This window comes from Solanum stenotomum, chromosome 2, assembly GCF_019186545.1.
Source record: "Solanum stenotomum isolate F172 chromosome 2, ASM1918654v1, whole genome shotgun sequence".
In the NCBI taxonomy this organism is placed as follows: Eukaryota; Viridiplantae; Streptophyta; class Magnoliopsida; order Solanales; family Solanaceae; genus Solanum; species Solanum stenotomum.
In genome coordinates this window covers 69,388,918-69,405,889 of record NC_064283.1, presented here as the reverse complement: position 1 = coordinate 69,405,889, position 16,972 = coordinate 69,388,918, and the positions used below count along the sequence as shown (strand labels likewise).

Here is a 16,972-nt window from a genome sequence, read left to right as displayed (position 1 = left end):
AGTAGTGTGGATACTTAATATAGCAGCGCGGATACTTTAATTAATAACGGGCGGATACTTAAATTATTAGGTTGTTAGCAGCACGGATACTTAATTAACGAGCGGATGCATAATATAGCAGCACCGGATACTTTAATTAATAACGGGCGGATACTTAAACTAATAAGTATCCAGTTAAGTTGAATTGGAGGAAAATAAGGGATTTTTGTATTTTAGTAAAAGAGTAGGGAAATATTAAGAATAGGTAAAGAAGTGTTGTGTAGTTAAATATTTTTTCCTTTTTTGTATCATAAAGTATAGAGATACTTTTAATGGTACAAAATTTTTTGACGAAAAGCGTGTAGACTTGATCCTAAATAGATAAAAATTATCTTTGAGTTATTTTAACTCTAACAACTTATATTAAAGTCAATAATTTAACAAAATATGTACAAAGAATGCCTATAAGTTAATAAAGTGCATAAATTCCGTAGCTACTTATCACAAATAAAATATTCATCTTTTTAATTAGTGTTTGATTGTAAATATTTTATTCGATTTCAAAAATTTATCACATAGCAAAAGGTCAGATACTACTCAGATTGTCCTAATGCTCTCCTCAGACAACACAACAGACATCCAAAAAGTCTGATATTTTTGCCTATATTGTATTAGCAAAAAACTAAGATTCTTTTGAGGAGGCACGTGGTGGTACAGTAGCTATTTTTGAGGAAAAAATAGTTATAATACAGTTGCAAAGATCTACTAGTGATCCAGATCTCTTCTTCTCTTCCTCTCCCATCTTCAAACAAGTCAGCAAAAATCTACTTCATCTCCATCAGGTATAACATCCTCCTTCAAATCCCATTTCTCAGGTTCAATTTGTGGTTTAAAGTTTCTTACTTTCTTGAAAAAAATCACTTTGATTTGAGTAAAATTGATGATTTTGGTGCTTATTTGTGAGATTGATCAAGATTCTTGATTTAATGAATTGGGTTGTTGGAACTTTCATAAATATGTTTAAAGATTGTTGCTTTATTTGCTACTTTAGCTGATTGTGCTTAGGTTATTGAATATTTTCTATGATTTTGGTTCTTATTTATGAGATTGATCAAGATTCTTGATTTAATGAATTGGGGTTGTTGAAACTTTCATAAATATGTTTAAAGTTTGTTGCTTTATTTGCTACTTTAGCTTATTGTGCTAAGGTTCTAGAAAATTTTCCATTTGTTGCGAGTAGATTGATGATTTTGGTGCTTATTTATTAGATTGATCAAGAATTTTCTTGATTTGGTGAAGTGGGGTTGTTGGAATTCTTATAAATATGTTTAAAGATTGTTGCTTTATTTGCTACTTTACTGATTGTGCAAAGACTCTTTAAAAAAAATCCATTTTCTATAAATAAATTAATGATTTTGGTGCTTATTTATGAGATTGATCAAGTTGATTTTATGAATTGGGGTTGTTGGAACTTCCATAAATATGTTTAAAGTTTGTTGCTTTATTTGCTACTTTAGTTGATTGTGCTAAGGTTCTTGAAAAATTTCCATTTGTTGCGAGTAAATTGATGATTTTGGTGCTTATTTATGAGATTGATCAAGAATTTACTTCATTTGGTGAAGTGGGGTTGTTGAAACTTCCATAAATATGTTGAAAGCTTGTTGCTTTATATGCTACTTTAGCTGATTGTGCTAATGTTCTTTAATATTTTCCGTTGTTGTGAGTAAATTGATGATTTTGGTGCTTATTTTATGATATTGATCAAGATTCTTGATTTTATGAATTGGGTTGTTGGAACTTCCATAAATATGTTTAAAGTTTGTTGCTTTATTTGCTACTTTAGCTGATTATGCTAAGGTTCTTGAAAAATTTCCATTGTAGTGAGTAATGTGATGATTTTGGTGCTTATTTATGAGATCTATTAAGATTCTTCATTTGGTGAAGCGGGGTTGTTAAAACTTCCATAAATATGTTCTGATTTTTCATTTTAGATGTGTTTATTTCACCTACCTGGATTATTTGTTCTATAAAGGGATTCAATTATCTGGTCCCATAGCAATCTTTTTTCTAATCAAATATGGGGTGAGGATCTAAAGTATTTTTGATTTGGTGATATTAGTTTTTTTTTACTTTGGGTAGGAATAGGAGTTAGCTCCGCCCTTGTGGGATTTCACTGTGTATGTTGTTGTTGTTGTTGTCCCTGGGAGCTCCCACGCTTTTTTGCTCCCTTGGTGACTCGACCCACAACCTTAGGATTGGAGGTGGATGGTGCTTGCCATCCGAGCAACCCCTTCTTGTCATCTAACTCTTAACTTGTTCTTGAGACTTCCCACTTAATTTGGTAGAGCATGCTAACAAGACCTCACGAGAGCTTTGAGTCGGTAAGATCATGATCTAGGGCTCTATTAGGCCAACTTCTGGTGAGGAATTGTTAATGATGAAAGTCATTCTCAATTGCTTTTGGTTTCCAGAACCATTATTGGATTGCAAGGTTTTGGACTTAATAATAGTATTTATAAATTGACTTAAAGACCAATTGAGATATGCTTATGTAATAATATAAACTGGCCTAAAATAAGTAAGGCTTGGAAGCCTCGGAACAAGATTATAGCACCAGATTGTGCCTAAAGTGATTTGAGTTTTAATGATGCTTGGGCCAGTGAAATCAATAGGCTGGCTAATAATGATAAACATAAGATTGAGAGTATCAGTTGACATGAGAATCATTTGTCATGCGAAAAATGCGGTGCTGGTGATTGACCTCTCGTTTATAGTTGAGTTTTCTCTAGCTGAACAGTTTTAATTGAGTGGTGGAACAAATGGTGGCTATCGACTTCTTCAAGTAATCTAATTTGAATGTTTCTTTATGTTAGGATCATGTACGGAGCATAATCTGTGAACTTCTCTTTCTACGTTCTCTCATACACGAAGTTAAATGTCTTGCAAAATTAAAAGAAGTGAAATCTGACTATCTTCTTGAATACATAAGCATTACATAAAATGCGTAAAGAAAATCATTTTTCTCTTATTTTACCATTTGTTCGATCCATACTTGTTTTCGATATTAACAAAGATGATCATTTAAGTGATGCAGAACAAAAGGAATGTGGTTTCTTTTCTTTCAAGTAATACAAATTATATCCTCTACTCCCTGCAGGTGTTTAACGTAGGATGGCCTTGGTCACCACTGCTGAAGTTTGCGATGCAAATCCACAGCTTATTGTGAGTGGTGAACTACGGGCACTGCAGCCAATCTTCAAAATATATGGCAGGCGCCAAGTCTTCTCTGGACCTGTTGTCACTCTGAAAGTATTCGAAGATAATGTTTTGGTTCGTGAGTTTCTCGAGGAGAAAGGTAACGGTAGAGTTCTTGTTGTCGACGGGGGTGGTAGTCTAAGATGTGCAATTTTGGGTGGCAACCCTGTAGTACAAGCTCAAAACAACGGATGGGCTGGGATCGTAGTAAATGGCTGTGTAAGGGACGTGGACGAAATCAATGGCTGTGATATCGGAGTCAGAGCTCTGGCTTCACATCCAATGAAAGCCAATAAGAAAGGTATCGGAGAGAAGCACGTTCCCATAACCATTGCCGGGACTAGAATCTGCGATGGTGAGTGGCTTTATGCAGATACCGATGGCATTCTGATATCTAAAATGGAGCTATGTGTTTGAGAACATGTATCACCATGCCTTAAGTAAGTGCATTTCAGTTGTGAACTTATTTTTATGGAGCTTATAACTACTGCTTTATATGTTATGGGAATCGCGAGCTTCATTAATCTATTGTATGTTGTAAGTCAAACTCGTCGTGAACACGTTTTAAGTCTACTCTATTTTGCCTTAAACATGGTTTATTTAGTATTTCAACTGCAGTTTTTGGAATATTTGACACTGCATATATTAGTGTTCTTAAGGAATCTTGAAAGTGATTTCTTCATGGTAAAGCTCTTATAAAGCCTTGGAAACAGCCTCGGGCAGAAATGCAAGATAAGACTGTGTACAATAGGCCCTTGTGGTGGGGCCCTTCCCTGAACCCTGTGCATAGCGGGAGTTTTAGTGCACGGGGCTGTCCTTTTTTAAAGCTCTTATAAATATGCGGGGCTTGCTGCAACTGATGACTAAACGTCTAAAACAAATCTGACTTGTGTTGTCTGCTGTGATACATGATGTGACTGGTTTAGAGATAGGAGGGGGGGAAATAACTGTCAAATATCATTCGGCCATCTAGTTTACAGAATATATACAGAGTGTATAGGTAATGTATTGTATAAATATACGCGACATATATAGTTGAAATGTATAGGTAATGTTGGTAAACTAGTTGGACGAAGGGTACATTTACGTAAGTTTCCCAAAATTAAAGAGTGTGATTTTCATGCGAAGTTAGACAAAGCAAAAGCCCAATGTTGCCCTAGTGAGGGACGGATTTAGTTGCAATCAACGAAAATGTTGGCTCTCCGAAGTTAGAATTGAATCTTTTTTGCTTTCTTATACCTACGACAACACCAAGGTATTGGCGTGTGATCATGTTTACTTCATATTCAAGAGCAAACATCCTGGCTCTCGCGACATGATGCCCTGAAACAGTTCATACTTCTATAATAATTCCAAGAAGATTTTTAGAGGGAAGTGTATAGATAGCCAATTTCAAGATCTCTATTTGAGACGTAGCCAAAGTTTCTAAATGTTTGCAAGTTTAGCCATTAAACCAACCTTAGACATACACATATGAAGTTTGGACCAACATGGTTGTGGTGCACTGGTGGAAGTGTTTCACCCTTAACCAGAGGTCTCAGGTTCAAGCCCTGGGTATGGAGAAAACCATGTTGGGAGCGCCACCCCCGAATGGGCCCTGCAGTGCGCGATCCGGATTTAGTCGGAGCTCCAATGTGGGCCCTGGACACCGGGTGAGAAACCAAAAAAAAAAGAAGAAGTTTGCCGTGCCAAACCTAAAACTTCAAACAATTTGGAAGCAAGCAAACTTCCAACATATGCATTTGAAAGCCAAATTTTCGTCATTTTTGTCCGAAATCGTAGAATTATTAGCTAGAAAAAAATAGACTCCAGACATTTATGTATAAAGTTCATGCACATATGACTGAAAACAAGTTCAGGTATAAGTAGTTCAACCGCTCTATTAAGGGCACCATTAGTGACAAACATTTCACAATTTTTTCCCTAATATAATTAGACAAAATATAGTAGCTTGGGCTTTTTGCGAGGTGTATATATATATATATATATATATATATGTTTGAGTTAATTGGTTTATCAATATGATCGACATATACATTATCAGTGTATATGTATAGTGTTGTGTATAAGTATGTATATTAAATTAATAGTAAATGTATATTTAGTGGAGTATAAAGTATGTATACTTTATACATATTCTATAAACTAGATGACCGAATGGTTCGAGAAGTGTGGCCTTGAAAAATAATTGTCCTTCATATTGCCAAAACTGCATCTTTACTGTGACAGCAAAACTGCACTTGGAAAAGCTAACTTTTAGAAACCAGCCAAAAAGACCATTGATCCATTGAAAAAGCTAACTTTCGGACGCAAATTAAGAATTAAACGAGTCTCAAAATAGATATCGAACATCAAATAAATTTTATAAAAAAGGTTAATTACAATTAATTGTTCTTTGTGTTTTTCTTCAATCAAGTAAATTACAATTAATTGTTCTTTGTGTCTTTCTTCAATCAAGTAAATTATAATTAATTGTTCTTTGTGTCTTTCTTCAATCAAGTAAATTACAATTAATTGTTCTTTTATGTCTTTCTTCAATCAAGTAAATTACAATTAATTGTATTTTTTATGTCTTTTTTCAATCAAGTAAATGAAAATTAATTGTCAATTAAATAACTCATCTATCTTCTTCTTTTTTACAATCACAATGTTTGAACTTATTTGTATGCATCTCAATTAAATTTATTAGATTTGGCTATCTTTCATCAGTTGATATACTGAATAACTTAATCCACTAAGGCCTAAACAGATACTAACAAATCACCTAAAAAAAATTGCCTCTACTGAAATTTAAATGTGAAACCTCATAATTTTCATCTCATTTCATTGACTATTGATCCACTATTTCCTACATTTAGTAATTCATTTAACTCATTCCTACAACTATTGTTATATATATATATATATATATAATTACCTCCATTGTTATTATAATTCTTTTTTTTTGGGTCATCTGATTTATCATCATCTATTAAAGTTTATTTTATTAGTGTTTGGATGGCAATAATTAACATTTTTGTATGCATCCTTATCAGAAAAAGAACTGCTTAACCACTATTGATTAGTCAATAATATTAATGATGATTATTGTATAGATTGTCCCACAAATATCAACCCACTATTTCCTACATTTAGTACTCCCTTTAATTTTCCTTTTAAAAATTGATAATGTAATAATTTTCCTATTGCAATCAATGTCTTCACCGAACTTCTATTATTTATCTTTGTTTTATCTGAAAATTATTTAATTAATCTGGAAAGTTTTGTTAAACCTTTTATTTTGTGCCTAATTAGCTCTATCTCTAATTGTGTATTATATTAGTTACTAAACCTACTCCACTAAGTTATAGCACACGAGTGTCCCATGTTGTTAATTACTCCTCTGTTCTAAAATATTTATCACGTTTTATTTTTTCAGAGTCGAATCACTTAAATTTTGTCAATATCTTAAAGATATTTTTTTTCATCTTATTGATATAAGAAGAATTGCAACTTATAATTTTTTAATTTTAATTTAAAAATTGATCAAATTAAGTCTCAAAAAGTAACATGTGGCAATGAAGGGAGTATATGTCAATGTTTATATAGCTTAATTTCTAGAGAGGAATATTAAAAAAAATCATTCATTTTTTTAGGATTCAACTTATTTAATGGATCTTGACCTTCTAATTAATCTTTGTCCGTTTATTTTCTGATAATTGGTATGTGAAGAAATTAATTAAAACATCTAACTGAAAAATGTAGGGTAATGGATGGAAATTGGAATAGTTCAATGCCTTAATTTATAAACCTTTTTGAATATCCGTAAATTAGTTTTCACGTGTCACTACTAAAATAACGTGAATTCTGATTAAAAAAACATCTATCGAAACATATAAATTCCTTTGCATCTCCTGGACATCATATATATATATATATGGACATTATATAATTTTAAACATGATAAGAATGTTTAAAATTCCAATGAAGGTTGTCACTTCATGTAAATTAGGAGGAGGACATTGTGGATATATAATGTCAGAAACATTCATATATAAATAAACCATAGTGCTAGAAATTAATTTCCTTGTTCAATTAATATCGACACATCATGTTAAAGTTATATATCTGTTTTTATTATATGACACAAATTAAAGATGCATATAACACTTGAAATTATGTCTATGTTGGAAAAGTATACTTGATAGTATTTTAACTATAGGTCCACCAGGACCACAAGATAGCCATAATTGAATATAACTACCAAAGAGAATATTAATGTAAATTAAATGAATAAATTCTACTTTTGGGGGTAGTTGAGCTAACAAATTAAAGAAAGACTTTAGAAAAATTAGCAAGTTGTTGTTCAAGTATTCATTCATTATATATAGAGGGGTGGGGAGAAATCAGAATTTCCATTTATCTTGTTAAATTGCTTACAAGTTTTACGGAATCAACAAATCTTGTCTTAGCTTTTCACAAATTATATATGTTGAATGGGGCGAGTAATAAGTAATTTGGTACAATTTATATTATTTATCTTGCTTAATTATTCACAAATTATATCAGATTATTGGTGAATTACCTTTATTCACAACTTATGTTGGACATGTCATAAGTTTGGAATAATCTTTATTCTACACATTTTGTTAAATTATTCATAAATCGGCCGTATTGACAATGTTGCCTTATTCACAAACTATGTCAAGCTAATTTTAATACAATTTTCATTCTACCAATCTTGTTAAACTGTTCACATGTTTTCCTTTACTGAATTACAAATCTTAATTACTTGTGGTTTCCAATTATTTACCAACTTTGTCGGACGACGAGTTAGCAAAATTTTGTATTATTTTTTGTTTTATCTATCTTGTTAAATTATTCATGAGTTGTGCATATTAAAAGGACAAAAAAGGACAAAACTTCTTATTATATTTTAATTATGACTTTAAAGCTAAATAATATATCAATCTTATATCCTGGATATGGTTACATGACTCAAAAGAGAAAAAAAATGCAAAGAAACCCTTGTTTTCAATAAAGAAAAGAGACAAAATAAAAATATTGGACCCATATAAAAGATTTTCATAGTATTTTAATCATCAAGGCATCCACTCTGATTGGTAAGGCTAAATATGATATTTTTTTGAAAATAAAAGGTTTGGGTCCATATATGATATATCTATTCTTTCTGTATTTAGAAAATGTTTTGTGTGAAATGAGAGAAAAGAAAGGGAAGGAAGGAAAGAATGAAAAAATATTTTTGCCTATTATCTTGAGTTTAAATGCAAAAAGAAGTAGAAAAGAAAAAGGGGAAAAAGAGGAGTTCTTTTTTTCTTTTTTCCATCTGGGGGTTGAATATTCGTTTTAAATTCTGATTAGTTTAAATTCGTATAAAGCTAGTTAAAGAAGAAATACTCCTCTAATAATTTATTATTATTATTTTAGAGTTTAAATCGAGAATTTTGGTTATTAAAAATAGGTGGATCTTTTTAGTACATTTCAGCTTAATTTATTACATGTAACTAATGACCCACCCAAATCAAGAGCAGAGCTACGGTAATGTTGGAGTGTTCAGTTGGATATTCTACGTCGAAAAGTGTACTATATATAAGTCAAATTTTACTTTATATCGGTATATATAGTATTCTGAACGGCTTGAGAACCAATGGAAACGCGTAGTTTAGAGACATGCACAAAATCTACGTGACGCCGGGTTCAATAAATTTGATGTGAAATGAGCAGTAGCTCCGTAGTAATTGAGTGCAAAAGTATGCAGGGCATGCAATATCAAATCCTCTATAGAGTTTTTGTTTGTTTTTTAAAATTTACTATCCAAAGTTTGGACATCCTTTATGAAATTTTTGGCAATATCACTAACCCAAATTTAATTCAATCTGCCTATTGACACCCTTACTCTGCCCTATCGTCCACGTATGAGTCACTTATTTATTAATTTGACATATTTTGATTCGCTCAAATTCAATCTAACTTATTCATTTAATGCCCCTTACTCTGCCCTCTCCGTCCACGTCCACCCCTCCCAAATTTAGTGGTGAATCAGAATTTTCATAAAAGAATTGAAAATATGAAGAAGTAACTACAAGAAGAAGTCAAATAAGGTTCAACATCTATATAATTTTAACCGTGTATAAATAATATAATTTTTCACCAAAAAAATGAAGTAATGTAACACCTCGACCCTACCTTACTCTGCCCTGTCCGAACCTTCCCTCACCAAATTTATACACACAAATTAAATATACACCTAGAACACATGCATTATTGTGTATTTACGTCATTCCATCGTGTGATATAGTTGAAATGATGATGATAGGTCTTGTACTTATTCATAACATAAATTACACCAATTAATTACGAAAATTGATTATTAATTAATCTAAGTGAAACTACTAATAGTCTATTATATATAATACATATCACTATCTATCTATTTGATTTAATTAATTAACCACCAACTAGTTGTATTATTCCATCCTAATCTACCAACTAATCATTATTCTTCATATGAAATATAAACAGGTAAAGGATAAGAATGAATTAAATACAGAAGGTGAAATGTCTCTATTCTAATATCAAGTCAAATATACAACCTTATATAATAATAAAATAACATAACATAAGTGGTTGTAGTGACAAATCAGATCATTGTCCCAACGCCCTGATTAGATACTCCTTGCTTTAATCTGTTTGTCAGATTTTGATCTTAAACGGAAAAAATAAAGAAGATTTTTAAATTTTATAATTTTAAATTAAAGATATACAAATCTTGTAAACATGTCATGTGAAAAGATAAAATTAAAAATTGTCAAAAAAAAGACAAAACAAATTGAAACGGGATAATATCACATAAACCAGAGGAATGAAAAGAAAACAACGACAAAATTGAGGATGTTTTTAAAATAAATTACTCCTTCCATCTCATTTTATATGAGGATAATACCATTTGAAGAGTTGAATTATTTTTTATTTAACGATAGTTTTCTCAATTTTTTTGGAACTGTTTTGAAAGTGCTATTTGTGTGTGTATTTAAACAGCAAAATTTCTTTAAAAGAAATTTTACTTGGATTCGAGCTTAAACTTAAGTATTTTGACTCCGTATATTTTAAACCTGATTATATAAATTGAGACATATAAAAAAATTTGTTCGATTTGTTAAAGAAAAGAAGTATGTGGAAACTACGAGCATCCCACCTGATTAACAAATAATTAAGGAGCTTGATGAACCATACATTATTTTGAGGTGGTTTTAAGATTTTAAGTAGGCATTTAATTTGGACATAAAAAAAATTATGAGATTTTTTCCGAAAAATAATATTTGTCAAAAAGTTGAAAAATATATTTAATAATCAAGTTGAGTCTAAATATGTTGAATATGTATTTATTCTGAAAATAATAGAATTTTGTAAGTGAAAAACAAAAAATCACTTGAAAAAGTTCCATAAAATCAGTCAAACGGGATAGCTAAATGTTGTTTCGATTAATTTTTTAATTAAGAAAAGGAAAATAATTGCATGAACAAATTAAAATAGGTTACTGATTGAAATAAATCATTTATGCATATTAAGAGAATTTTTTAAATTTCAATACAAAATTTTGAATTTAAATTATTAATTTCACTGAACTCATAATTCGATCTACTCGTAATTATCGTAAATCTGTAAACCAAGATGGATCAAACAAGTTGCAGGTACATAAAAGAAAAAGGTTGACAAGAAAATTTAATTTATACTTAGCTAAATATATTAATTACTTGTTAATCATTCATGTGTACTTTGGTTATATCATTATTTAACAACATAAAATAAAGAATATGAGGGGAATAAAAATACATTATTTGCATGAACATTATAAGCAAAATGAGCTGTCATTTGGTCAGTTTTGTGTGTTCAAATTGAGGATATAAAAACATTTGAATGTTCAAAAAGTTTGACAATTAAATCAAACTAAATGGTCAACACATATATAGGCAAGTAGCAATTTGTAGACCTCACTTTGACCATCATATCAAATTGGTTGGTCGATAGGGTTCCTTAATAAAAACATATTAAAATATATAACCTTTTTTTCAGTATATTTTATTTAGACGAATAAAATATGCATCTAACTAAAATATTTTATTAGAATTTGAGGTGTTTAATTAGAATATCACTTAAAAATGCTGACTTAGTAGCTCAGTTGGTTAGTTACTCAAAATTTTACCTTGTTTGTGAGTCGAGTTAGAGCCAAAAATTTAATTTTATGAATTTTGAATTTTAATTACTAAGTTTTAAATTTAGTGTGTATATACATATATATCATTCCTTAATATAAATGGACTATTTGAGTAAAAGCTAATGAGTTCATTGAATTTGCATCCAAACTTCTAGCTCTACCCCTCTAATTATGAGAATTTCTATTGGAAAAGGGTCAAAAACACCCCTCAACTTTGTTTTATTGGTTGACTATGCCCTTACTGTTAAAATGAAGTTATTTTTACCCATGTCGTTACTAATTTTATTATATGTGCCCTTCAATTGGATAGAAAGTCCCAAATCAATTAAAATTATCCAATTTTAATCCGACCTGACCCACCTAATAATATAGCCCATTTTTGTTCATCATCTTTAAACTTGTGTTCCTTTTCAAAAAAAAAAACAATAAAATTGGGTAATTTTAATTGATTTGGGATTTTTCATCCAATTGAGGAGCACAAACGATGAAATTAGTAACGGCAGGAGTAAGAATAACTTCATTTTAACGGTAAAGGCATAATCAACCAATAAAACAAAGTTAAATGGTATTTTTAACCCTTTCCCATTTTCGATTCACACATCTTGTAATCCCTCGTTTTCCCCTCCCCTACCCCCCAAATATTTTTTTGAAAGAAAAAAGAAACTAAATAGTTATATGTCCAAATAGAATACCACGTGAAGATTTTAAGTTCTTTTTAGTATTAGCATACTTGAAATATTCTATTTACATGCTACATTATATCTTGTAGGAGTTACGTGTCAAAAACATAGTACTATATATGTTGAAATTAAAAGGAAAAAATCTTACAACTAAATTTGGTGAAGACATAAAGATTATCCTCCCAACTTAAAATTCTAAGAAAGCAATGCTACGAAAAACTAAATTAAATCTATTAAACATTTAGAATTAAAAATTTAAATATTTAAAAATAATTATAATAAGTGTTACTCGATCGATAAAAAAGAAGAGTAGCCTCCCTAGAACCTGGCAAAGTCATTATCAATGCATTCCCGAGTAATTCTCAACCAACATATGCGATTCATTCCCGTAAAGATAATAACACACAAGAAGATCCCTTACTGCTCCGTGGAGAGCGAGATGAGTGATACATCTGATGAACGCCGATGAGGAACTCAAGCAAGGCTGGAGCTCGATTTGAATCTCGAAAAACAAAAGATACCATATAAATTAGAAAAAAAAGAGTGTACGAATTATTTTTTTTAAAAAAATAATCTATTTGGGAGGTTGAGTTTACAAAATATTTGGTGTATAATATAATTGTGTGGTGAGAAAAAAAAAAATTGGACATTATCACAATCCATATGGCAATTCTAGAAACAACACTGACCCAAGCAATTATAACATATATTTAGGTAATCTATATCTATTATAATAATAATATCCCAATTATAGATGGGACAAGAGAGCATACAAGATAATAAAATGAATCAAAAACTAACAACCAATTAATCATGCATTATCTCATCCTCTAATTAATCTGGTCAAATTTAAATCATTTCATGGTAGGCCACAAGAGCCAACTTTTTGCTGCATGATTATAACCTAATTAAGTAATTATCATGGCAATTATATTAAAGAATAGGAAAAATTAATTTTTAATTTGTGGTATATGTACAAATACAAATTGACTAGTTAACATGAGTATTTACATGGTATATATAGTGAATAATAATTTGTCTTATTCATTTTTCTTATGTGCAATTGTAATGTTAAGGCGAATTTACATGCATCCATTATTAATGATATGTTTTTACTTAAGCTAAGAATTTATCAGAAACAATATAAGTAATATATATTCTTGTCAAACCCTGCTGGTAAAATTACACCAAATAAAATTACTTTTTTTTTGGTCTCAATGAGGACAATTTAAAAAATGTAGCTTACAAAAATGAGGAATAATAATAAATATCAATACAAAAATTCTTTACCACTTGAAATTATATCTTATTAATCATGATTAATGGAGAATCATATGCCTTATCATTTTAATCACACTTTATAACTTTACAACTATTAATGATTAATTAACTCAAACACTTTAAAAAATATATACTTTAAAAAAAAATAGTAAGCAAACAACACAATTCAGTAATTTTGACTCAAACTATATATATATATATATATATATCAAAAAAAATGTTTTATATGTATAGATAACTTATTATTAGAATCCAATAAGTAAAACAATATATATAAGTAAAAAATTCATAAAATTGTGTCATATCCTTTCTAACTACCTCTCCCCAATACTTTTTCGACCTACCCTACCCCTCCACAGATCCTCTACAACTAGCCTCTCACCTTCTTGCCCGTCATTAAGACCACTCCACCTTCTCCCGGAAAACCTCATTACTGATCTTGTCACTTTTAGTATGCTCACACATCCATCTCAACATCTTCATCTCCCATGCAAAACATGCATCTTTTGAACATTGTCATGAGTTCTTGATTGACCAATACTCTACCTCATACAACAACCTCATTCAGTGCGCCAAAATCCTTGATCTTTCCCCTTTTCTTGCACGTAAAAGAAAAAAAAATCATGAAAAGACACCAAACGTGGGAGTGCTTGCCATGAACCAAACAAAAGAAGATTAAAAATTTAATATGGGGTGTAAAGTGTAATTTATTTAAAGTTTTGGCCTTGAAGTGTACTTCTTAACCAGCTGGATCACTTCTGGATTGCTATCAGGTATAATATCCTAATTTCTCACGCGCTTTAGTGGTACGTGAAGGTGAAGCTCTCATAAAGGTGGGACCAAACAGTACCCAAATTTAACAAGAGGGGCCAAACTGCAAATTTATTTGTCATTTTCTATATTTTATGTTTTTTTTTTTCACGTTGGAAATTGGATAAGTAGTCACATTTATAAGTTTATAAACAAGTCTATTATTTTTTTTAAAAAAAATCATGGGATATTTGATATTTGTTGTCTGCATTAAAATATAATTAATTAAATTTTTATCGCATAGAGTTTTTTTTTTTTTTTTTTGAAAAAATGCTGCTATGAAGTATTTCTTAAAAATATTCAAAATTTGAAATCGAAAAATTTAATTAAAAGACTGATTACATTATGTGATAAGTTTATAATATCATTGGCTCCAAAAAAAAGGTTATTTAAAATTTTGATAGAGACATCTTTTCCCTCTAAATTTCTAACCCCACCAATTTTCTCTTATTATTTCGTACCTTTTTTATAATTAAATTAGCTTGTCCTCCAAAATAAGTATAGAAAAAACGTGAATAACAATTCTTGGATAATAATTTCTATATTATCAAATCAATATATTAAATGATGAAATTAAAAATTATTTTTTAGGATTGCACTTATAAAATTTCATAAAATAGATATGTGAGACTGTTTCTCGCAAGGCTCACATCTGTATGCTTAAGATGCGTCCACCAATCGATCATTCACGAGATTAGTCCAATATGCTTATGAAATCGTGAGTAAGTGGACTCTTAGATTCAAATTTTACCAACCTAATTTGTATGCTTTTCAATAACGATCTCTATTTGATGTAATTTAGAAGTTAAAAACGTTGCAATAACATTAAAATATAAGAGTCTTCATTTCATTTTAAAACTTTGTTCCTAGTCAAATATGGTTCTTTACACAATTTGAGACATAAAAAATACGTGATTTCTTTTCATATGTCTAAGTCCCAATAACCGAGACTACTGCCCAATATTTTTAGAAAAAAAAAAAAAACTAAAAGAAGAAGAGAGGCCTAATATCACATATTCTCCACTAAGATAAAGAGAGTTTTGATGTATATATGAAAAGAGACCCAATATTATCACAAATTCTCCACTAAAATAAAGGGAGTTTAGATGGACCTTTCAAAACTTTTCATGTCTCGACTTTTGTTAAATCTTCATAAATTATATTATTTATTATTGAGGTTTAATTTATATACATAATTATTTAAGGAATTTTTCACTTATCAAATTATCCAAAGATTAAAATATCTACAACAAGGATCACTCCATAAAAAAGTATTTATAAATTTATCTATAAATACTATAATCTAATAGTGCACAAAACTTTATTTTGTTGATATGTATTAAATTAAACTCTTTAGTATTAATATTTATGTATTTTTTTTAGGTTTTTCATTTGGTATCCGGTACCCACATTAGAGCCCGATTAAATCTAATTCGCGTCGAGAAGTTTCATATACTCGAACTTGAGACCTGATCTTATGATGAAGTACTACTTATCACTCGATCATAACTTTGTTGGTGACTAATATTTATGTATACTACTACACATTGTTTACTTCTAAATTTTATTGTAAATAATTTAAAAAAAAAAAACTAAAAAATTTGGTCAGACTTCTACAAGAAAAAAAAGAAGAAAATATCTCCAAAATATAAAAAGGAAATGTAACGGCTAAGATGTAGAATAAAAAATATCCTACTAAAATCTAATCCTTGTTGCATGTACACCATGGAAGATAAATAAATTATGCTACTAGTAAACAAAATAGATGAATATTTAATGCAAGCATTCCACATTCCCATAAAATAATAAATCAATAAGGTATTGTTTGAGTGGCAAGATATGAGATAATAATATATTTTTTCAAAGATAAAATATAAATTATTTTATTTTTATCATGCATATTAGTAATTATTTTGTATCAAAATAATAAGATTGGCTATTTCATATTAAAAGATAATAATTTTAGGTTGAGATATTCTTAACATCTTGATAACCAAATGATTTATCATGTTGTGATAGAATGGTAAAATATTTTACTCTTTCTAATTGATGTGGAATCATTTTAGCTAGTGTTTGATAACATATTTTTGGATTGGATTTTTAAATACTCACAAATTTTTTTATAAAAAAATTCAAATAAATACATGTTCACGCAACTTTAAATTCTAAAATTTACTTTTCAATTTTCACCTAATAAATTCAAATTCCAAGTTTCAACTTCAAAATTTATGATGGAATGGAAAGTTAATTACACCCTAACACTTTGCTTAAATGGTTGTTATGTATTATCTTATAAGGTATCATATTCTATTCTATTGTTCTAATAAATACAACGTTTGAATACATTATATCGTTTTTCATCGTTACATAATATCACATATTTATAATTTAAAAATCTATAAAAAAAATTGTAGGATATGAAATAAAGCTACTAGGAAAAAGTGAGAAAAATAATAAAACATAATTATTAAAAAATAAGTAAAATAAAATAAGAAGAATATATTCATAAGTATCAACATGATTACACCCAATAAGTTATTACATAAAAATAGACCTTTTCATCATTATCTAACAATAAATTTAAACGATACGTTATTATAATAGAATTTAATTTCAATAAAATAAATATTATATTTAGACTAATAATATTATACAATACAACGAATAACAACCATTCAAATAGATGAAATACTAATACCAAACACCGATATGAAACGAAGAAATATATAATTTAATATAAAATAGTAGTAGT

General features: G+C 29.4%; 1 protein-coding gene across 1 annotated transcript; it reads left to right on the top strand.

Annotated features, from left to right (window-relative positions):
* The first annotated feature begins 576 nt into the window (after positions 1-576).
* Positions 577-3,803, top strand: LOC125855313 (putative 4-hydroxy-4-methyl-2-oxoglutarate aldolase 2). Its single transcript, XM_049535028.1, has 2 exons — positions 577-821; positions 3,137-3,803. Exon 2 carries the CDS (start codon positions 3,151-3,153, stop codon positions 3,649-3,651), a length of 501 nt encoding a protein of 166 aa, XP_049390985.1. The 5' UTR covers positions 577-821; positions 3,137-3,150; the 3' UTR covers positions 3,652-3,803.
* Positions 3,804-16,972: the final 13,169 nt, after the last annotated feature.

Bases quoted from the DNA above. Each gene is read 5' to 3' on its own strand.
- LOC125855313 (XM_049535028.1), top strand. From the start codon at position 3,151: ATGGCCTTGGTCACCACTGCTGAAGTTTGCGATGCAAATCCACAGCTT.